The following is a 23,998-nucleotide window of genomic DNA, read 5'->3' on the forward strand; positions in this document are numbered from 1 at the left end:
GGAGGCAGGCTCCGGGGGGGGGGGGGGGGGGGGGGGGGGGGGGAGGCCCCTGGTGTGTAACAAAGCTCCTGAGTGGGTGAATGATGATAACATATAGCCTGACATGTCACCCTGAGGCTGAGTTGAAAAAGCAAGTTAATCCATAGGACCACTCACATTAGGAGTAACAAGATGTTTCATCAAATCTTATTTTTCCTCTTTCCCATAAACTTAAAACAAACAGTTCCTTACTGGTCCTCTGTTGGGTGTCTGAAGGGGCTCCAAACGATGTCACTCTTTGGTTATGCTTTTTCAGGCGTGATTTTAAAGTTCCCAACCGGGCTTGAATGGGGATGGCTAATTATCATTTTTGCCGGGGTAAGACTGGAATCTGTCCTCCAAGCTTGCCAAATCTGCTCCCCCTCCCCAGGCACACACATAGCACTCATCCTCCTCTCCACTGTGCAGCCTAAAGATTTTAATGGTTTGGATGGGGATTGAATGGGTTTTCTGGCGTAAGACTGGACTCTCTCCTCCAGCTGGTCACATCTGCTCTGCCTCCCAAGCAAACAAATCATTCTCTCTCATACCCCCTGCAATGACTTTTTGTGGGATCTTCCTCTACATGTATTGCTTGAGTACCTTCAATTTAAAGTCAGCCCTTGGGACATGGAGAGAGAGAGAGGGAGCAGGTGGTGGGCAGAGCGAGGAGGAGAGGGAGAGGAACAGCCCCACCAGAACTCTTGGATCTGCCACCAGAATCAACTTGTGATCCCCAGTTGTTGTGATACCATCCACAAACACATTAGGCACTGCATTTTCTCTGAATTAAGGCCCCCAGTTTTGGAATGCTCTCCCTACTTCACTTTGCTTGCAGACTTCCTTAGCTAAATTCAAAACTGATTATTTCAGGATGCCTTTAGCTAAGTTAGTCATTTTGTTACTGGCATTTTGTTTTTCCCCACCTGTTGTTCTATCACTTTTGTAGTTCTACCCCCTTCCCTTTAAGCTAATTATCTTGTACTTATTCTTTTCATTGCTCTCTTCCTTTACTCTTAGATCGTAAGTCACCCTGACTTGGAAACAAAGAGAGAAGGATGCTTGGCAGAGGACTGGAGAGGAAAAGGAGAATGATGGATGGGAAGATACAACGAGGAGGGATGCTGGGGAGAGGAAGTATTGTGAAAGAAAGAGGGAGATGGAGGACACCGAGCGAGGGACGATAGAGAGACACAAGACAGAGAGAGCGAAAGGGGGGGGGGAATGTTCTTTAGAGAAGGAGAGCGAGAGATAGAGAGATGAGCAGAGAAGGAAGGACAGAGAAGAAAACCTTTTGTCAGGGACAGATGGGAGGTTGGGTAGAGGGGAGTAGACATAAAGGCCAGGTTGGCTGCAGGAGAAGAGAAAGTGAGAGTCTTTTGTCACAGTATTCTTTTGGACCTCATTAAAAAAAAAAGAACATAAGAGTCCATCAAGCCAGTATCCTGTTTCCGATAGTGACCAATGTAGGTTAAAAGTACCTGGCAAGATCCCAAAAAAGTAAAACAGATTTTATGCTCCTTATCCTAGAAATAAGCAGTGGATTTTCCCCTAAGTCCATCTTAATAATGGCTAATGGACTTTTACATAGTATCATAGTAACATAGTAAAGGACGGCAGAAAGACCTGTATGGTCCATCCAGTCTGCCCATCAAGATAAACTCATTTTACATGGTATGTAATACTTTATATGTATACCCGAGTTTGATTTGTCCCTGCCTTTCTCAGGGCACAGATCATAAAAGTCTGCCCAGCACTGTTCCTGTACTAAAAGTTCTGAAGCTAATGTCGAAGCCCCTTAAAATTTACACTCCAGCCCATCCATATCTATTCAGTCACGATCAGGGCACAGACCGTAGAAGTCCGCCCTGCACAGGTTTTACTCTCCAAATACCGGCATCACCACCCAATCTCCACTAAGATTCTGAAGACCCATTCCTTCTAAACAGGATTCCTTTGTGTTTATCCCACGCACGTTTGAATTCCATTACCATTTTCATCTCCACCACCTCCCGTACATAAGTACATAAGTAATGCCACACTGGGAAAAGACCAAGGATCCATTGAGCCCAGCATCCTGTCCACGACAGCGACCAATCCAGGCCAAGGGCACCTGGCAAGCTTCCCAAACGTACAAACATTCTATACATGTTATTCCTGGAATTGTGGATTTTTCCCAAGTCCATTTAGTAGTTGTTTATGGACTTGTCCTTTAGGAAACAGTCTAACCCCTTTTTAAACTCTGCTAAGCTTACCGCCTTCACCATGTTCTCCGGCAACGAATTCCAGAGTTTAATTATGCGTTGGGTGAGGGCATTCCACGTATCTACCACCCTCTCTGAAAACATACTTCTTGACATTACTCCTGAGCCTGCCCCCCTTCAACCTCAATTCATGTCCTCTAGTTCTACCACCTTCCTGCCTCCGGAAAAGGTTGATTTGCGGATTAATACCTTTCAAATATTTGAACATCTGTATCATGTCACCCCTGTTTCTCCTTTCCTCCAAGGTATACATGTTCAGATTGGCAAGTCTGTCCTCATACGGTTTGCAATGCAAATCTCATACCATTTTTGAAGCTTTTCTTTGCACCACTTCCAGTCTTTTTCCATCTTTAGCAAGGTACGGCCTCCAAAACTGAACACAATACTCCAAGTGGGACCTCACCAACGACTTGTAGAGGGGCATCAACACCTCCTTTCTTCTGCTGGTTATACCCCTCTCTATGCAGCCTAGCATCTTTCTGGCCACGGCCGTCGCCTTGTCACATTGTTTCTTCACCTTCAGATCCTTGGCCACCAACATCCCAAGGTCTCTCTCCTGAGTTGGGCTTACTAATCTCTCTCCTCCTATCTGGTAGCTCTCTTTTGGGTTTCTGCACCCCAAGTGCATCACTCTGCACTTCTTGGCATTAAATTTTAACTCTTATACTTTATTCCAGTCTATCCATTCATAATATTTTATTTTTTTTGGTATTTTTAAAATTGCAGTGCTCAGTGTGTTGAAGTGCCAAACTATCTTGCGCGACAGAACCAGCATACAGCACTACAAGTTCATTCCCATCATTGCACTGGACCCTACTACTACTACTAATCACTTTTATAGCACTACAAGGCATACGCAGCACTTTACACCACACACATAAAGACAGTCCCTGCTCAAAGAGCTTACAATCTAAATAAGACAGGTAACAGAGAGAACAACTAAGAGGCAGGGGAATTAAAGAGGAGGGGATAAAGGTACAGGCAAGTGAGCAGTGGTTAGGACTCAAAAGCAGCGTCAAAGAGGTGGGCTTTTAGCTTGGACTTAAAAACAGCCAAAGATGGGGCTAGACGTACATGCTCGGGAAGTCTATTCCAGGCGTGTGGTGCAGCGAGATGGAAGGAACGGAGTCTGGAATTAGCAACAGAGGAGAAGGGGGCAGACAAGAGAGATTTGTCAACAGAATGGAGTGTTCAAGGAGGGGTGTAGGGAGAGACAAGAGTGGAGAGATACTGAGGAGCAGCAGAGTGAATACACTTATAGGTCAGTAAGAGAAGTTTGAATTGAATGCGGAAACGGATAGGGAGCCAGTGAAGTGATTTGAGGAGAGGGCTAATGTGAGCATAGCGACTTTGGCGGAAAATGAGTCGTGCAGCAGAGTTTTGGACTGATTGAAGAGGAGAGAGATGGCTAAGTGGGAGGCCGGTGAGAAGCAGGTTGCAATAGTCTAGGCGAGAGGTGATGATAGTATGGATGAGGATTCTGGTAGAGTGCTCAGAGATGAAGGTACGGATTTTGCTGATGTTATAGAGAAAGAAATGACAGGTTTTGGCAATCTGCTGAATGTGAGCAGAGAAGGAGAGAGAGGAGTCGAAGATGACCCCAAGGTTACAAGCTGATGAGACAGGGAGAATGAGAGTGCCATCCACAGAAATCGAGAAAGGGGGGAGAGGAGAGGTGGGTTTAGGGGGAAAGATGAGAAGTTCTGTCTTGGCCATGTTAAGCTTTAGATGACGTTGAGACATCCAGGCAGCGATGTCAGACAGGCAGGCTGAAACATCAGTCTGGATGCTGGTTGAGATTTCGGGGGTAGAGAGGTAGATTTGGGAGTCGTCAGCATAGAGATGGTATTGAAAGCCATGGGATGATATCAGAGAGCCAAAGGAGGAAGTGTAGATGGAGAACAGGAAAGGACCTAGAACAGAACCCTGAGGTACTCCGATTGGTAGTGGGATAGAAGTGGAAGAGGAGCCACCAGAGTGTACACTAAAGGTACGAAGTGAGAGGTAGGAGGAGAACCAGGAAAGAACAGAGCCCTGGAATCCAAGTGAAGACAGTGTATCGTGGAATAGGTTCTGATCAACAGTGTCAAAAGCGGCGGATACATAGTAACATAGTAGATGACGGCAGATAGAAGAGAGACCTTTGGATTTGGTCAATAACAGGTCGTTGGAAACTTTTGTGAGTGCAGTTTCAGTTGAATGAAGAGGGTGAAAGCCAGATTGGAGTGGGTCAAGAACGGCATGAGATGAGAGAAAGTCAAGACAGCGGCGATCAACAGCGCATTCAAGTATCTTGGAGAGGAAGGGGAGGAGGGAGATGGGTTGATAGTTGGAAGGACATGTAGAGTCAAGGACCCTACCTGCCTTTCTTTGTTGTAGCCCTTATGTCGGTTCCTAAGGTGGTGAAGTCCAATTTTATATAATGCTGATCTATGATATAAATCACATCTCAATAAATGGTGGAGGCGTTACAGCACTTATCTTATTGCTGGTCCTTGTGTGCTTAAATTCTCTGTGCTGCTGGTGCTGTCCTTGTGCAGGTGCTATCAGTGTCAAAAAACGTCTTCTGATGTGTTCTTCTCTATCAGCTGTTCTCTATGTGGTGCCACGTTTCGCCTCGCTGGCGTTTTCAGGAGAACATATTTTTATTTCTGTAGTCAATGTCTTGTGCTCGGTCGACCCTGGGGGAGTCTGATGATCAAGTTCCTCCCCTCAACCAAGACTATTCTTGTGTGAAGGGGTGGATTAAGGGTTTTATGCTGGAGTCACCATGTCTCTGCCATTGTTCTTCTCTGCAATGAATGTTATGTTGTGGTCACTGAGTCCTCATTCGTGTGTCAGAGGCTACAACGTACTGTGTTGGGACACCCAAATCTTTGGACTTGTGTGCTGGGGGTGGCAGAGGTGAGTGAGGATGTTGAAGATTTTGTGCTCAGACTGCACGAGATCTAAATCTGGCTATGCTCACACTTCCTTCGCACAAGTCTTTCATGCATTCATGTTACACTCCATTTACCCCCATCCCGTCTTACCTGCAGACAAAGACTTCCACAGGCTCCAGAGTATTTGGGGTCATTATCCATGGAGCTACTCGGAAGACCACCATATCGGTAAATACTGGTAAACCCTACAGAGAAAACCAAAGGGTTAATCCATCCATTACATAATGCTTGTGGTTTTGTGTTCTCTTGCTTTTTAAAAAAACTGACCTAGCCTTTCCCTCTGTGCTTCCAGATTAATGGAAGAAGGAGTGGGATCTGGCAGCATAAGCCATCATTCACAACAAATATCTCACTCACTTCCCATCGTGAAAGGGCCACTCACTAGGGCTCCTTTTAGAATCCTAAATCAGACCACAAGGTGTCACCATCGCATAATGACTATGGTGCTCTCCTTTCCCCCCAGGGACGCTGAATGCTGTTGGTCTGCTGAGCCAGAATTCGAGTCAGGGGTTGCCCATATGCCAGAACGGAGCACAGCCACTGAGCCAGTGGATCTGCCCTGTGTTGTGCGTAGGAACATGTCCTCTTAAAGTCGCTCACCACTGCTTAACATCCTGTGGCATAATCTTCACATTGTGATTCCTTATTCTTGTCTGATTATAGAGCTGGCAGAGAATTATACCTTTAGCTGATGATAAATGACTTGAAGTATATTTAAGAGCACAAGTTGCAGAACACATGCAAATCAGTTTGTGCAGTTTGAAACTATTCTAAATTTGGACTGTGATCCAATTTCCTACAGTGTCTGAAAGGGAAAAAAAAAATCCACAGATATCAAATGTTTAAGAAAAAAAAACAAACAAAAAAAAGAGATCTTTACCAGAAAGGGTTAAATTTAAGAGCAAGACAAGAGTGCCACAGTGATTTTATCCAGTAGGTTTCATGGGAGTCAGACCATGAATGATATGTTTACCCCGGGGGGGACTTTATATGGACTGTTTACTCTGGAGGAGATTGTATGAGTTGTATATCCCTAGGGAAGATGGTACAATGTGTTTATATCTTGGAGAGGGGGATTTGTATGGACTGTATTCCCCCCTCCCCCCAGGGTATGTATACGTGTTGCATATCCATGGGGGAATTGTCTGTCCTGTGATGAGTACATATCTGTGGAGTCTTTGCTTAACTATAGAAGTTTTCTGTGAATATTTCGGTGGCTGACTGAGGAAGATCTCCCAGGATCACAACGCTATGTAATATGTTCCTCAAAGCATCCAGTTTTGAAAATGAGACACATGAAGTATAATTGTATAGCAAGAGTTCCTACATTTACATGTGGAAGTCCAACAGGGTGCCTTGACCCTATTCTGCAAATATCTATTTAACTTGCATAGTGTGTGTTTGCAAGGAGACATGACAGAGGAGGGGCATGGGCGGGGCACAAGCAGGGTCCCATTGGCATGCCTTTAGGTCGGCTCTATGGCTGGTGTAACTGTGGAAACACCAATATCAGGTTACGCTAGTCTTCTGTGAGGGAACCAAAGTGTCCAGGTTTTGTTGTAGAACAGGATCCTACTGTGCACCCTCGGGCACCTTTAAATGGAGGCACACAGTTATAGATTTCCCCCTTAGATTTGTAGAAATGTTATTTATGTCGACAGACAATATAAAACCACAGATCAGCAATTCCATAAACTCTTTCCATGAAATTAGCAGATAAAAGTCTTTAATTTGTGGTAGTCAGATCTTCCCTTCCTGCACCATAGGGGTGAGGAATAACGGGAAGATCTGGTGCCTGGTTAATTTCTGGACAATCATGAATAAAAAGGGTTATACACACTGTTGTGTTAAAGAATAACACAGCAGACGATTTGTGAGGTATAGCTAAAACTCAAAGAACCCCCAGTCCTGTGTGACATGGCAGTCATTTCATATTAAACTAATAGGGCAACAGAGACCTGCATGACACATGTTTTATTTCCTCCTCTGCCCTGGGTCTTTGATGCAGCAGAGAAGCTGGCACTTTATGAACTCCTGACCATGCAAACGATATCAGCACTGGTGACACAATACCTGAACAGCAGTATCCTGCAAGTTGAGATTGATGGTCACCAGCCCAGAGAAGCCCACATCAGGGAACGTAAGGCCCTCCACGTAGAAGATGATCTCCTCCTCTCCAACCTTGCGTTCCACCTCATAGTACAACTTATCTGTGCCTAGTACATGCTCGAAGCGGGAATTAGTACCACCTACTGAGGATAGAGGAAGGAGAGAACTTGTCAGTGATGCCTCCAAGGGTGTTGGTCCATGCCATGTGTCATGGCGTACAGACACCACACTCTACCCCTTCATTTTCAGCTCCAGGCTGGCAGTCATAGTATTCAAAAGATAGGCCCTTATTATCTGCATGAGTATTGATCTGAGTATTAGGGACCCTGCAGAAGTACTTGAAGGAAAAGATGTACTTGTTGGTAGATGACTCAAATCTTTAACAGGGTAAATACTTTGGTAGGGTTCCTAAAAAATAATAGTGATCTTGAAAAACTGGAAGAAATTTTAAGGGTTTGTAAGAAGAGGAGGAGCCTTGTGTCAAGCAGCAGATTGAGAACCAGGGAAACCAGAGTTCAAATTCAGTATCTTCCACTGACCCCTTTTGATCATGTGTTAAGATTTTTTTATTCTTATTTGACTTGTGTAATTAGTAAATAAGCCCTTTTGATAGTAATGGTGTCTGTGGTAAATAATGTGTTTTAAAAACTTCAATAATGCATGTTGGTGACCTTAGCCATACTGTACTCAAATGTAACTCACTCTAAGCTCAGTTGGAAAGGTGTGTAATTCTAAAATCCAAATTCAAGTTCCGTTTGCTTATACTACTTTAGAGCTTTCCAAACCTGTCCTAAAGTTAATCAGCACCAGTATCGTATAGTTCGCCAAATACTGGTGCTGATTATCTTTAGGACTACGGCGGAAGACCTTGTTGGGTCCTAATTGCACGTTGAAAACTAAAAAGCAAGAAACTATGCAAAGAAGGACCTTGATACTAGAGATTGAGAATCACAATGTACTTTGTGAGCTGTTAATTCACAATCTTTTTTGAAAACCTGAGGACCAGGATTATCATCTCATTCGAATTTAGCTTGTACAACCACTGTGAACTGAAATGAACGTTTTGAAGTTGGCTCACAAGATCTATTGAGTCACACTCAAATGGTTGTATATAAAGGATGACGACACAATTGACAATATATCCAGGAGGATTGTAATACTCCTGTATCAAGTGATCAACTTTGGAATTTAGGGTAGAAGGAATGTATGTGGTATGAGAGTGAGAGAATGCAGATATAAGAATTTTGTGAAATGAAATACATTACATGATAACGTTGATAAAGTGAAATAAATGTATTAAAGTCTATTGCAGTTTCATTAATAATTGGTTAATATACAGTGACTGGATTGAAATTAAGGGTACTCGTAGGTGTTAGTTATGCATATTAATTAGGGATATCCCCGAAACCTGATCTGTTTGCAGTCCTCAAAGACTAAACTTGGACAAGTCTGCTCTATGGCAGTAATTCTCAACCCAATCCTCATCAGGACATACCCAGCAAGTTAGACGTTCATACAGTGGAGATAGCGTATGCAAATTCATCTTATGCATATACAATGTGGATATCCTGAAAACCTGACTAAGGACTAGGTTGAGAACCCCTGCTCTGCACTATGTATATCCTTTTGAAAGTGCGTCTTCCAGAACTGGACCAATGCTCCTGATGACATCTGTCAGGAATCAAACTATTAATTTGTGAAATTTATCTGACAGTTTACGCAGAGGTCTTACACCAGTGGTTCCCAAACCTGTCCTGGGGAAACAGGTTTTCAGGATATCCACAATGAATATTCATGAGTTATATTTGCATACAATGGAAACAGTGCTGAGAAGCAAGGGACCCAGGTTCAAATCTCATTTCAGTTCTTTGTAATTTTTTAAAGAGCTGAATTGGGATTTGAACCTAGATTTCTTGAATCTCAGACCACGGTATTAATCATTAGGTTACTCCTCAATGTTACATGGAGTTAATTTAAAACAGATTTATTCCATGAATGTCCGTAGCTCCTGATGCTGTCACACAGCCAGGAATTCCTTGCTACTTTCACATTCAGGAGAGGGAGGGGGACAGCAACCACTGGGAATTAAAGAGGTGACCTGCCTTAATCCCTCCAGTGGACAGAATCTGGATGTGCTAAGTACCAAATTTGAATGACAATGTCCATCCCTGTGGACATAGATGTCCCTTTCTGAAATTGGAGTTGGATGTCTATATTTTGGCCCTTCCTTAGTCCCGCCCAAAATATGCCTAGACCACATCCCCTTGCAATATGGACATACTGCGGTTTTAGATGTTCGTATCCCAGCTTTATAAAAATCGGGATGTGAATGTCTACAATATAGATGTCTAAATGCTGCTTTTCAGATGTTCAAACATGAGTAGAGTTTCTAATATAGAGGCCATAGTTTCATTTTTGTGGTATTGTCAAGCATTACACATAGGGGACTATATCACTTCATGCCATAAAGACTAAGTCTAAGCCAAACCTTACTTTCCTCCCATTATATCCTATAACTACAAATCCATGCTCACACACTGGGATGACCTGTCTTTTTGACGTGCAGGCCATGTTATCATCTTACATATAGAAGACAGTAAATGGTACAAGTCAAGTCAATACCACTAGGTGGTCAGGCACTCACCATGATGACGGAAAACTCCCACTTTATCCAGGTCAGAGAGGGCAATATGGAGAAGGAGCTTGTAGTCATGAAAGATCGCATCAGGGCCACGAACTGTGAGGATCATTTGAGAGAAGTCCTTCAGCTCTAGGAACAAGAAGAGAGCTGTGTCACATCATTTTTCTGTTGCCACAGGGCAAGTTTCAAAGAATTTCCACACTATAGGGTCCTTTAACCAATGCACTAACCACTACCACACGAGTGTCATGCTGGTTAACAAGCACAAATTCATGCATTAACTGCATGTTTTCATAGAGGGTGGGCGGGGACTGCATAGGACAGTTGGCGTATGGTACCGAATGTCGTCACTTGCGCAGTTAGCACCTCCTCAATAGCAGGTACTAAGTGCCTTTATGCTAATTGAAACACAGTTTACACCTACTAATGAACATTTTCAGTGCAGTAATTGCTGAAGACATGCTGGGACCACCCCTAAGTATTAGCGCCCAGCCGTTCCACACAGTGCGCTTTAATTTTTAGTGCAAAAATGAAGTGCACTTTAGTAAATGACCCCCTATATGTTAAAGAGGGCATAAAGTCAAAAAGTTCAGCTCCTTATAGATAGAAACTCAGTGTGTGAAAGGAAAGAGAATTCTGGTAGGAATAACCACCGTCAACCAGAACAGAGAGATGATGAAATGCTAACAGAAATGAGAGAAACTAACAAATCTGACAACACTATAATGATAGACCATTTCAATTACCCCAAAAACAACTGCTTAAATCCCGTATCTGTAAAGTTGACCTTCTATACTACTTTGTATATTCCAAATCAAATTTCGTTCTATTTTAACTTTTAAAAAAATGTTTTTACAAAAAAAATATTAAAACAACAATGGAGAAGAGACCGCAGTCAAAAACGTCACCAAACCAACTGAACCATCTGGTGCTGGACAGGTGCACCATAGCCACTGGCCTTAAAAAACAAACAAACTGTATTGTACTGGTAGCTGGTAAAGGTTTGGCAGAAATAATGTGATGTGATCTGGTCACTTACAACCTCCTGTCAGTCTTTCTGAATCAACTGGAGCCGGTGGAAACCCTTTGGAGTCATACCAGTGTAATCCAACCCTGATGTTGTTATGGTGTGAACCGTGATGACAAGATTTGCCTTCTTGATGTATGAAGAGACACTGCACAGTTGTTGCAATTGACAAAAGTTGCTTGAATTTGGGAAATCATCGTGAGTACTGGGTCCAGTTGTACTCCAAGGTTCCTGACTTCAGATTTAAGGGAGACTAGAAGGCTTATTTTCGAAAGAGGACACCCATCTTCCAACACAAATCGGAAGATGGGCGTCCTTCTCACAGGGTCGCCCAAATCGGTATAATTGAAAGTCGATTTTGGGCGTCCCCAACTGCTTTCCGTCGCGGGGATGACCAAATTTCTTGGGAGCATGTTGGAGGCGTAGCAAAGGTGGGACTTGGGCATGCCTAACACATGGGCGTCCTCGACCCATAATGGAAAAATAGGGCGTCTCTGACTAGCACTTGGACGACTTTACCTGGTCCTGTTTTTCTTACGACCAAGACACAAAAAGGTGCCCAAACTGACCAGATGACCACCGGAGAGAATCGGGGATGACCTCCCCTTACTCCCCCAGTGGTCACTAACCCCCTCCCACCCTCAAACAATATCACCCTCTTTAAAAATATTTTGTGCCAGCCTCAAATGTCATACCCAGCTCCCTGACAGCAGTATGCAGGTCCCTGGAGCAGTTTTAGTGGGTTCAGTGCACTTCAGGCAGGTGGACTCAGGCCCTACCTGTTGTGTTTGTGGTGGTAAATGTAAGCCCTCCAAAACCCACCACAAACCCACTGTACCCACACCTAGGTATCCCCCTTCACCCGTAAGGGCTATGGAAGTTGGTTTTGGGATGCTCAGCACACAAGGTAAGGGAGCTATGTACCTGGGAGCAATTTCTGAAGTCCACTGCCCAGTTGGTGTCATGGCATGTCAGGGGGACCAGTGCACTACGAATGCTGGCTCCTCCCATGACTAAAGGGCTTCCATTTGGTGGTTTCTGAGATGGATGTCCTTGGTTTCCATTATTACCAAAAATCAGAAACAACCAAATCTAGGGATGACCATCTCTGTTTCAATAATACGGGTTTCCCCGCCCCTCCATTGGACATTTTGCGAGGACGTCCTCAGCAAAACCTGGGCGTCCCTTTCGATTATGCCCCTCTTTGTGGCTATCAAAAGGGATTTTGATGATCACTTGTGTTAGGGACCTACACAAGCTTTGTTCAGACTAGTGCATTTTGTCTAGCAAAAAAACATGCCGGTACTCAAATGCAAAGCCATTTTTCAGGGGTTGGATGATCACTCAGGAACCTGCCCCACAATAGAAAGGCCCCCTGCAACTCACCACAGAATCTATGAAAATGCAGCATTGGTATTAAGAATTTGACCTTTTTCATTAATACTTGGAGATTTTAACAGCAATGGAAAAACTGCCGGTACTCAAATAGCCCCCTAGTACCCCCTGAAAGAAAGCCCTAGTTCAGACAAAATTTGTTGTTGTTTTTTTAGCTTATTCTTGATTTGTTGTTAGATTTGTTGTTATTCAAGGTTGTAGGTAAGTCTGGTTCAACGAGTATAGGTAGCTGTCATCCATTTATTGAGTTATTGGCTCTAGATATACCGTAGTGGGCAATACCTTCAGTGTAGTTTACAAATTAAACACTAAATAGCGGAAAGAGAGCAGATAATGTAGAGTGGGGAGGCATGGGAGAAGAGGGGCAGAGGAGGTCAAAAGATGGGCTTGAGAGAGGTTAAGGGGGAAGTAAAGAAGAGATGGTCAATGAGTTATGTGTTAACATCAAAGCTCTCTCGAAAAAGCCAGGTTTTGAGGAGGGATTTGAATTTGGAGAGAGAAGTTTCTGTTCGAACATCTAGTGAAAGAGAATTCCAAAGTTTGGGTTCAAGATAGCTAAAAGCTGTATTGTGGGTAATGTCCAGGTGGAGGATGGTGGGGGGGGGGGGGGAGGTAAAAGAGATGTTTCTGTGAGGAATGCAGCATACAGAGAGAGGAGTACAGAATTAATAGATATAGAAATATATGTAGATGTAGGACTGAGTATCCATCAACTGAATCAATTTTACTAGTAGCTTGAGGTAGTTATTGAACAAAATTGGTGATAGTATGGATACAGGTTAATATCAAAGATGGCAATGAGATGCCACTGAACATTATGGACTGTTACCTATTTGATGGATAGGATCTGAACCAGACAAGTACTATGCCATTGATATCTATTTCTTCCAGTCGAGCTACCATGACATCATGGTCCATAGTGTCAAAAGCTAACACTGAGGCAAATCCTCTGTCATGATTTCTGTGGAGATCATTTAGTAAGGATATGAGGACCTTCTCCATTCCATAACCAGGTCTGAATCTGGATTGACACAGATCCAGCCAATTTCTCTCTTCTAGCCAATCATTGAGATGAATGCACTGTTCTTTAAGTTTTCCTAGAAATGGGATGTTAGATATTGGCTGGTAACTTTCAAGTTTATCCTGGTCAAGATTGTTCTTCTTTAGCAAAAGGCACACCACTATTCTTACCCTGTTTCCCCGAAAGGGTAAGACATCCCCCAAAAATAAGACCTAGTAGAGGTTTTCCTGAATTGGTAGATATAAGGCCTCCCCCGAAAGTAAGACCTAGCAAATTTTTGTTTGAAAGCAGGGCCGCCGAGAGCCGGACAAGGCCGCCCCCGGGCCGCCCCCCCCCCCCCCCCACCTGAGGTCGCCGGGCCCCCCCCTCCACCCACCCTCCGTCGCTCCCAGAACTAACCTTAAACGCCTCCTTTCACCTTCGCAGCAAGCAGCAGCAGGGCAGACCTCTCTTTCCTTCCGTGCCCTGCCCTCGCGGACGTTACGTCAGACGAGGGCGGGAGACGGAAGGAAGGAGTGGCCTGCCCTGCTGCTGCGAAGGTGAAAGGAGGCATTTAAGGTTAGTTCCGGGAGCGACGGAGGGCGGGTGGGCCAACCCCGATCCAACCCCGAAAAATAAGACAGCCCTGAAAATAAGACCTAGCGCATTTTGGGGGGGGCAAAAATTAATATAAGACAGTGTCTTATTTTTGGGGAACACAGTATTAATTTTGTTGGTAGCTGCCCTTTAGAATGAGAGAGGTTCACAATTTTTGTGGTCCCTTCTCTGAGGCTTTGCTTCCCTGCTGCACCATTCCTTATTTGTTTTTTTTCAGGGTTACCCTCATGTGATATAGATGAGAATATAGCCGAAGGATGTGTATCTTTTATTCTGTACATGTGAAAAAATATAGGGAAACAACACCAAAAAGAAATGAGACCTAGAAAAAAGATGAAAAAAAGAAATACAGCCAGAGTGATTATATTTGATGGCTTGAAGAAGTGCTACAGCTTTAAAATGGGTTAACAATTTACATACGTTCAGGTGTCTTCTTCATTATCTGCCTTGATAGAGCAGCACATGCTTCTCCCATACCTTCATCTTTGGAGATCCTGGTATCATCATTGTCCATGTTTTTGGAATAGACATTATCCTTGTCACAGTTCACCAGCAGAACAGCTCCATGTCCATCAGGTCCCCATGTCCAGGAGGTCTGCAGAGACAAAAAGCAACCATATTTGCTCTAAGAATGGATAGTGCTTAAACAAGAAGTATTCAATTGTTTTTCTTATTTCTTTCTTTAAAACACACTACATTTTCCAGCTCATTTGTAGACATCTTTGACCTATCTAGACACAGGAGGATGTTGCAGCCTGTTGAAGGTTTGACTTCTGCCACCCTATGCTCTTTCAACCAGTAGACCAGATGGTGCATCAGAGAATTTACATCAATTTTACTTTCCAACAAGACATTCTGGCTAGCTAGTTCAGCCAATTACAATACAGGCAAATACTTCAGAAAAATGTCCAATGTGTTAACAATCTAAAGAACTGAAGAATGTATTGGAGTCCATTAAATGCTGGCATAAAGGAATCCTCACTTGCTAGGAAGTAGGAGGTCTTTTCCTCCTTATTTAAAGCAATTTGTTTACTTTGAAGAACGATTTTGAGAAGATATACAAATACATTCTTCAGTTCTTTAGATTGTTAGCTCAAGTCAGCACCATTTTTTTCTTTGTTTCTACCGGAAGATTGGAGGGTGGCCAATGTTACGCCGATTTTTTAAAAAGGCTCCAGGGGAGATCTGGGAAATTATAGACCGGTGAGTCTGACGTCGGTGCCGGGGAAAATGGTAGAGGCTATTATTAAAAACAAAATTACAGAGCACATCCGAGGACAAGAATTACTGAGACCAAGTCAGCACGGCTTTTGTGTGGGGAAATCTTGCCTGACCAATTTACTTCAATTCTTTGAAGGAGTGAACAAACATGTGGACAAAGGGGAACCGGTTGATATTGTGTATCTGGATTTTCAAAAGGCGTTTGACAAGGTACCTCATGAAAGGCTACAGAGGAAATTGGAGGGTCATGGGATAGGAGGAAATGTCCTATTGTGGATTAAAAACTGGATGAAGGATAGGAAACAGAGAGTGGGGTTAAATGGGCAGTATTCACAATGGAGAAGGGTAGTTAGTGGGGTTCCTCAGGGGTCTGTGCTAGGACCGCTGCTTTTTAATATATTTATAAATGATTTGGAGATAGGAGTAACTAGCGAGGTAATAAAATTTGCTGATGACACAAAGTTATTCAAAGTTGTTAAATCGCGATAGGATTGTGAAAAATTACAAGAGGACCTTACGAGACTGGGAGACTGGGCGGTTAAATGGCAGATGACGTTTAATGTGAGCAAGTACAAGGTGATGCATGTGGGAAAAAAGAACCCGAATTATAGCTACATACGTCATGCAAGGTTCCACGTTAGGAGTTACGGACCAAGAAAGGGATCTGGGTGTCGTTGTCGATAATACACTGAAACCTTCTGCTCAGTGTGCTGCTGCAGCTAGGAAAGCGAATAGAATGTTGGGTATGATTAGGAAAGGTATGAAAAACAGGTGTGAGGATGTTATAATGCCATTGTATCGCTCCATGGTGCGACCGCACCTTGAGTATTGTGTTCAATTCTGGTCGCCGCATGTCAAGAAAGATATAGTAGAATTGGAAAAGGTGCAGCGAAGGGCAACTAAAATGATAGCGGGGATGGGATGACTTACCTATGAAGAAAGATTAAGGAGGCTAGGGCTATTCAGCTTGGAGAAGAGACGGCTGAGGGGAGACATGATAGAGGTATATAAAATAATGAGTGGAGTGGAACAGGTGGATGTGAAGTGTCTGTTCACACTTTCCAAAAATACTAGGACTAGGGGGCATGCGATGAAACTACAGTGTAGTAAATTTAAAACAAATCGGAGAAAATGTTTCTTCACCCAACGTATAATTAAACTCTGGAATTCGTTGCCGGAGATAGTGGTGAAGGCGGTTAGCTTAGCAGAGTTTAAAAAGGGGTTGGACGGTTTCCTAAAGGACAAGTCCATAAACCGCTACTAAATGGACTTGGGAAAAATCCACAATTCCGGGAATAACATGTATAGAATGTTTGTACGTTTGAGAAGCTTGCCAGGTGCCCTTGGCCTGGATTGGCTGCTGTCGTGGACAGGATGCTAGGCTCGATGGACCTTTGGTCTTTTTCCAGTATGGCATTACTTATGTCTCTACTATGCTTCCTTTTACTAATGCTAACCCTCACTTATCTTATTCAAACCTACAAACCTTCCCAAAACACTGATTTCTCTACATTTTCCATCTGTGCAAGTATCTCCTCCTTTACCTTGCCCATTGTCATCCAGCCATCATCTCTATTCCAGAGAGCATCTCAATTGCATCACTGGTTTTATATCTCTGCTTTTCTCCACCATAGTCTCCTCCTCTTCCTCCTTTATCTCCTGGAGATATCAGTTCCCATCCTGTCCCTTCATGGCAATTCTTGTCCCATCCGTACATATCAACCCTTTTCACCTTCAATCTTATTCCTGCCCCCCTTTTCTTTACTCCTTTCTCATAGTAACATAGTAGATGATGGCAAATAAAGACCTGTACGGTCCATCCAGCCTGCCCAACAAGATAAACTCAAAGCACTGGCTTTGCCTCCCAATTTCTGGTGTTGTCATCTAATCACAGCTAAGCTTGTTTGGTTTCACACCTTCTATACAGGATTTTTTAATTCCGTTAACCATTTTCATTTCCACCACCTCACATGGGAGGAAATTCCAGGTATCTACCACCCTCTTTGTGAAAACGTACTTCCTGATACTATTCCTGAGCCCCCCTCCCCCTCACAACTTCAATTCATGTCCTCTAGTTCTACCACCTTCCCATCTCTGGAATAGGTTTGCTTGTAGATTAATACCTTTCAAATATTTGAACATCTGTATCATAGCAACACTGTTTCTCCTTTCCTCCAGGGTGTACTTGTTCAGGTCATCAAGTCTCTCCTCATTCGTCTTGCTACACAAACCCCATACGATTTTCGTCACTTTGACCTGAACCACTTCAAGTCTTTTTACATCTCCCTTTCTCTTATTCCTTGTGGAATATTTACTCTAGTTCCAACCATCTTACCTGCACTAGTGGCCTCTTTTTCTCTCATCCCTCCTACTTTAATGGCTGTCTCTGTGATAGAAGTTACTTTTCTCTTATGTGTCTCACTCAGTAAACATTGGGGTTGTGGTGGTTTCAGGCTTCTGTCCTCCACTTGCAGGTATCAACTTACTTTTATCAGCTCAGTCTCATCCCCTTCCATCTGATTATTCATTCCACTATTCCTCTGGGTTCTTAACTATTGAACCTCAGATGAAACCCCCTCCCCCCCTCACTAATTTCCTGGCTTTCCTTGATCCATCGTCCCATTCTGTTATTCTTCTTGCCTTGTCTTCCTTATTAACCCTCCAACTGTGTTCTAGCATCTTCACTCATCAGCATGGCCTAATCCTTCTCTCTTAAGGAAGAGGTGAAGAACCAGTCTCCACACTACAATCCAATGAGAAACGAGCCTTCTCTCAGGCATCTCCACTCTGTTCTTCCTTATTTCCGATTATCATGTATCTGTCCCAGCTCCTTAGGGACAGAGTAAACCACATAAAAGAATTTGCAAAGCACTGGCACTTCGTCTTTTATGTGCATACATCCGAGCAACTTCAATAGCATCTATCTGTGCACATAAAATAGAGTTTCACAAAAAAACAAGGCTCATAAAATTACTCCCTGTGTAGAAAGTATTTTTTACCCAGGCAGGAACATCAATTCCTTATATAAAATAGGCCTAAAATATGAACCTATGTGCTCTCACAGCCTAGGTACATATGTTATTTTTAGCCATAAACAAAAGTGGGAAAATTCCCTTATTTGGCAGATCAACCCTGCCCATTGTATCCCAGGTCAGGTGCCGCCATTTTTCAAGATAGCAATGCCAGAGGCAGGAACAAGTGGGTATTGCTCCTGCCTCTTAAGGTACAAGCTAGGGATGGGGTTCAGGAGGGCCTGGAGGAAGTGTTGAGTAGGTGGGTATATGGAGTGCTACTAAAAACTAAATTTTTTTTTAAGTCATGGCAGGGATGTTAGGGCAGGGGCTGCTAGACTACCAGGGACTGCATTTGGGAGTCAGGGAGGGGAAGAAGGGGACCACTACATCATCAGAACCTGTTGGTGGTATGCAGGGGGGCGGCACAGAAAGGTATTGGAAAGGTTTGGGGTTGCTAGACCACCAGGGAACCATGCAGAAAGCTATTGAGGGTAAGGGGTTTGGGTCAGGTGCTTCCTCTAACCCTTCTGCACTGCCTCAGACTTGGGGGTAGATTTCTCACGCTGTACACATCAGTTGACAGGTTAGTAACCTCTCTGCATCTGCCCCAGAGACAGCACTTCAGAGAACAACCCCATGGACTAGAAGGACAGACTGTATGGTCATAATACAATGGGCTGTAGGGATGACAGGAAATGTTTCACTGGGTTTCAGCCTCATAGTAACCTCATACTCATTTCTAGCCTCAGCAATAGATACAATGAGTAATGTGCAGCCAAAATTAAGAGGTCCAAATCATGTCCTTGGGTCTACCAAGGTTTATCTCAGCTCATCTGTCAAAGATACAAAAGTAGTTATGGACCTTGAACCTCGGTGGGCTGGTAAGCATTTCCCCAAAGTGCTAGTGCTCACTGGTACAGAACAACCAAGGAGATTAGTGTTATTTACAGTTACTCCAAAATTATCACAGTTCAGTTTCCTTTGAATACGTGTCAGTACTACATTGAGAACCAATACATTCAACATCAAGCCTCAGTGCTGGTGCAAGGGTAGTGGGCAATCTAGGCAAACCTTTAGCCTCGCCCTCTCCTTCAAATAACCTTCAGTCCCCTAGCCTACACCCCCCCCCCTCAAGATTTTGATAAATAAACTCTACAATCATGATCTTCACACAAAAAAACCTATACAATACAGGTTAAATCATATGCTGATGGGTGACTTTGTGAGGACTGCAGCGGTTCTTTCTGGCCTCAAGAAGCTGCCACTGTAGGCGACTGCCTAGTCTTGTCTAATGGTTGGGCCACACCCAGAAGACTGAATACATTCTCTTTACCTTGTCGTTTCCATTTTTATTCACCACTCCATTGCGGCTTGTGTCGACATCTAGAGAAATCTCTGAAATAAACGGACAGTGGCATAAATATCAGTGTAATAAAATCTTTATAAACTTTGCTTTTCCCTGCACGGACATGATCATTTGCGTTATCCACTGTATTAATTTGGTTTATGTGCAACATGTTTTAACTGAACTGACTCCTGTGTTCCAAACCAGTGGTACAGAAATGAGAAGGATAACTTCCTAAATCAACTCCTTTCAATAGGGGGTGATCTGAATGTGAAAGTACCAACACAGGTTTCCAAATGAAGTCCATGTGAATGATTTTACTCTCCGACCTAACTTCTTCATTTAAGTATGCAGAGAAAAGCGAGTGTGACTTTTTGTCTTGTGGCAAACGTAGCCACCGCACACTCAAGGCAACTGATGTTCTTCTGCATAAATATTGTAGCTCCTTTCTAGATTTTAGAGAATATATGATATTATTGTAAACTGCCTAGATGGGCAAATATATCAAATATTAAATACACCTGGAAACTTAGAAATGATTGAGGCTACCACTTACCAACACTGGTGAGGTAGAGCATAGCTATCCCCAGGGTCGTGTTTCCATCGTTTCCATAATATGACACCTTCACCTGTGAAAACATCACATAGTCTGTAATACATCACTGTTTCATCCTAAACCTCTTCAGGGGGAATTCCTAAGCTATAGTAAAATATCACACTTTACTGCAGCTTAATTTGCAATGGAAGGCACTAGCCAGTGGTATCTCAATAGGGCAGACTAGTAAACCCTGCAATCAATGAATAACAAAACTTGTGATCAACCTTGCAGGGCCTGCTGCTCCCAGGGACAAGAGGATCAATATGAAAATGGTACGCCTTTGCCCTTATTTGGTAGCTTGACCCCCCCCCCCCCCCCCCAGCATTAAAACCTGAAGACTACTGCTAGGGTTGAACACTGGCACCATTTTGAAAATGAAACCTTGGGGATCACTTTTTTGACTGGGGATTATTCCTGTCTTTATTGCTACATAATGGGGAACCCCATAGGTTAGTGATCTCATGGGTGGAAGTTTCATGGGGGCAGTGGTGTGCTGGAGCAGGCTCTCACGGGCTCGCGAGAGCCGTTTGTTAAATTTTTAAGAATTTTGGGAGCCGGTTGTTAAAGTAGGCCTCCCCATGGTTACTTTAACAACTGACTCCCAAAATGTGGGCTTGGACCCCCTCCTGAATTCTGTTTTACTTCGCTGGCAGTGATGCTGGCCCCACCAGCCCTGCTCCTTGTTTCTGACTCTGATCATCAGGCTGGGTCTTTTCATGCAAGTGCAAGAAGGTTCCATCATGTTGCTCAGAGCCAGAAACAAGCAGCAGAGAATGGTGGCAGTCCATTTATTGGCTGGTGGGGCTCAGCAAAGGTATGGCTAGTGTGCCCGCACAAGGGAGAAGAGAGAGAGGCATGTATTCCCACACCCCACCCCCAAAATTTCAGGGCCGGCTATGCCCAGAGAGAGAGCCCGTTGTTAAAAATTTACCAGCACAACCCTGCATGGGGGGGGGGGGGGGGGGTGTGTCTGTTCTAAGGTTTGTGTCTTTGAAGGGATCTAAACTCTGTTCTGGGATGTTGGGATAGATTCAAGGGGGAGGGGGGGTCTTTGCTGCAGGGAGGAGATTTGTGGTTTATGGTTTATTAAAATTTACCATACTGCCTCAGTTGTAGAAACAAGTTGAGGTGGTTTCCAATCAAAAAATAAAAGAGAGAAAGGAACTACAATCCAATAGGAGAGGACCAAGCATACCAGAAGATACTGAGAACCCGTTCTCAGATACTGGAGGAGGGTCATTTTGAAATTCCTTGATATGGAACCAGCTCCAGTGAGCCTCTCACCTTGATGCCGTTCACATTTGCACTTGAGGCCTTCGGACAAACCACAACCTCCACTTCCTTATTCAGAGGCCACTTTATAGAAGTCCCTCTGGGCTCTGAGAGTTTTGTAGGATTGTACAGAATAGTGATATCAGTCCCACGAGTTCCTCGAACATCAAAACAGACAGCATCCGGAGGCATGGATCTAGAAGAGAGACATTAGTCATCATTCTCCTGTCAGAATGTTCCTCTTGTGTTTTCAAAGAGACAACATCTTCTTCAGAAACATAATTTCATAGGTGTGTTTGATAGATGCCAGAATTAAAGGACATCCCAGACTACATTGTCTGCCCCTTTCCTTGAGGGAGGATCTTAAAAAGGGGTTCTATGCAAAGACCAGAGGGGCAAGAGCAGTTTAGAACTGAAATGAATAATCCTAGATAGACAGAAACATGAAACAATTTAACCAATTCTTTTTCCTAATGGAAAAGTGCTTGGAGCAAACTGGGATATAAAGGAATTCATTTTTCTACCAGGACAATGACGAAAGGGAATCAGTTCCTTCACCTGGTCAGCTATGAAGACCATTGTGTTTTCCCATTTGTTACAGCAGGGATGATTAATATGTATTTGCTCATAGAAAGGCTGCCTAGGACCATTGCACCCAATACAAGGAGTAATCAGTGATGGATAAATTATAAGTAATATATTAAGGGGCTCATTATCAAAAGAGAGAAACGTCTCAAAAACGGCATAAAGTGGAATTTTTTTCTGAAAAACATCCAAATTGTAATTTGCAAAACTCAGATTTGAGATGCATTCAAATTACAAAGGAGTGTGTCAGGGGCAGGATTTGGGCATTCCCAAAACTTGGATGTTTTTCTGCCATAATGGAACAAAGCAAAAATGTTGAGGGCTAAAACTTACACATTTTGGTCTAGACCTGTTTGAATCATGAGTAACTCAGAATAAGATGCCCTAAATGATGAAATGACCACTGGAGGGATTAAGGCATGACTCTCCCTTACTCTACTATTGGTCACTGACCCCTTCCCAACCCCACCCCACCCCAAAGATGTGAATGAAACAGTACATACTAGCCTCTATGACAGCTTCAGATGTTATGGCCAGTCCTATTAGAGCAGCAGAAGATCCCTGGAGTAGCCTAGTGGTTGATGCAGTGCACTGTACAGAAGGGGACCCAGGCCCATAATCCACTCTAACTGTTACACTTGTGGTGGAAAGTATGAGCCCTCCAAAACCATTAAAAAAATCTACTATACCCACATATAGGTGACTAGATGGCCCTTGCAGACATAAAGGTTATTGTAGAGGTGTACAGTTGGGTATAGTAGGTTTTTGGTAGGATTTGGAGGGTCACCCTGCAATATAAGGGGGTAATGGTGAGATGTGGACCTAGGAGATTATATGTAAAATCCACTGCTGTGCCACCTAGGCTGCCCCACTGCTCTGCTGGGATGTCTGTGTGGCCTGTCTACTAAGACTGCTGCCCCTCCCCCCATATATTCCAATGGCTTGTTTATGTATGCATTTCCCTTGGACATTTTTCTTCTGAAAATGGTCCTAAAAGATAGACACACTGATGTAGCAAATGGTCATTTTCGAAACAAAATGTTGGACCTTTTTCTGGTTTGAAAATGGCCATGTTTGCTAGTGGATTTTTGGACTTTTTCACAAAATGGCCAAAATCGGATTTAGACATCATATCAAAAATGCCCCTCCATATTTACTAGTTACTTGTCTAATAAAAGTAATGTTACAGTAAAAATGTAATATATTACTGTTACTTACCTTATAATTGCTGAATATAAACAGGTGTTTTGACATTACATAAAATTAATTCTAACAATTGTGTTGTTGAAAGAAACTTCCTACTGTCTTCCTCCCCTTCCCACTCCCTTCTTTTCTATGGTTAAAAATATGCCTTGAGGTTAACACTGCACAGGAAAACTAGATTTCCATTTTCAGAACTAGGCACATTGGGCCCAATATTCAGCTGACAGTGGGCTGCGCGTTTGTAGTCTGCCGCCACCGTTCGACCCAAATATTCAATGCCGGGGGCCATTTCCAGTGACTGGCATTGAATGTCCAGGTTAATTTTGGCTGCTAAAAATTTAACTGTCTTTGCCGATATTCAGCGCTAACTACCCCCCCCCCCCCCCATGCAGCATTGAGAAACATCGCAGCACCTTTCAAAGGGTTACCGACAGCGTGTAAGAATCGATGTGCTGCTGCTGGCTGACCCAGAAGCCTTCTCTCTGCAGCGTTCCTCCCAGGAAATTCCATCATAGTGTGTGTGGGGGGGGGGGGGGGGGGAGAAGTAGCAGAAGGAAGGGTTCCTGGTTAGTTGGTAACAGCGGCAGCGATTGTTACATGCTGCCAGCAACCTTTTGAACGGTAGCAGCTGCAGAGGGAAGGTGGATGCGGGAGCCTAGCTTGCTCTGGTGTTGGCAAGGGTGCACCATGGCTGGGTGGACCTGAACCCCTGTTCATTAAATGACCAATGCCTAGTTCTACCTTCT

The 23,998-nt window shown here is 43.6% G+C and overlaps 1 protein-coding gene across 2 annotated transcripts in view; it reads right to left on the reverse strand.

Moving 5' to 3' along the window:
• Nucleotides 1–23,998, reverse strand: part of LOC115456630 (protein-arginine deiminase type-1-like) — a 59,444-nt gene that overhangs the window by 17,072 nt on the left and 18,374 nt on the right. Inside the window, exons 2-8 of one of the 2 annotated variants that reach the window (XM_030185841.1) lie at nucleotides 21,477–21,660; nucleotides 20,151–20,223; nucleotides 19,583–19,644; nucleotides 14,492–14,609; nucleotides 9,978–10,103; nucleotides 7,298–7,473; nucleotides 5,315–5,409 (exon numbers count right to left, since the gene is read on the reverse strand). In XM_030185841.1, the coding sequence (XP_030041701.1) occupies nucleotides 5,315–5,409; nucleotides 7,298–7,473; nucleotides 9,978–10,103; nucleotides 14,492–14,609; nucleotides 19,583–19,644; nucleotides 20,151–20,223; nucleotides 21,477–21,660 (834 nt within the window). Of the gene's footprint in view, nucleotides 1–5,314; nucleotides 5,410–7,297; nucleotides 7,477–9,977; nucleotides 10,104–14,491; nucleotides 14,610–19,582; nucleotides 19,645–20,150; nucleotides 20,224–21,476; nucleotides 21,661–23,998 lie in introns of both variants that reach the window. The other variant, XM_030185839.1, reaches the window with a different exon arrangement.

Source organism: Microcaecilia unicolor, chromosome 13 (genome assembly GCF_901765095.1).
Source record: "Microcaecilia unicolor chromosome 13, aMicUni1.1, whole genome shotgun sequence".
Taxonomy (NCBI): Eukaryota; Metazoa; Chordata; class Amphibia; order Gymnophiona; family Siphonopidae; genus Microcaecilia; species Microcaecilia unicolor.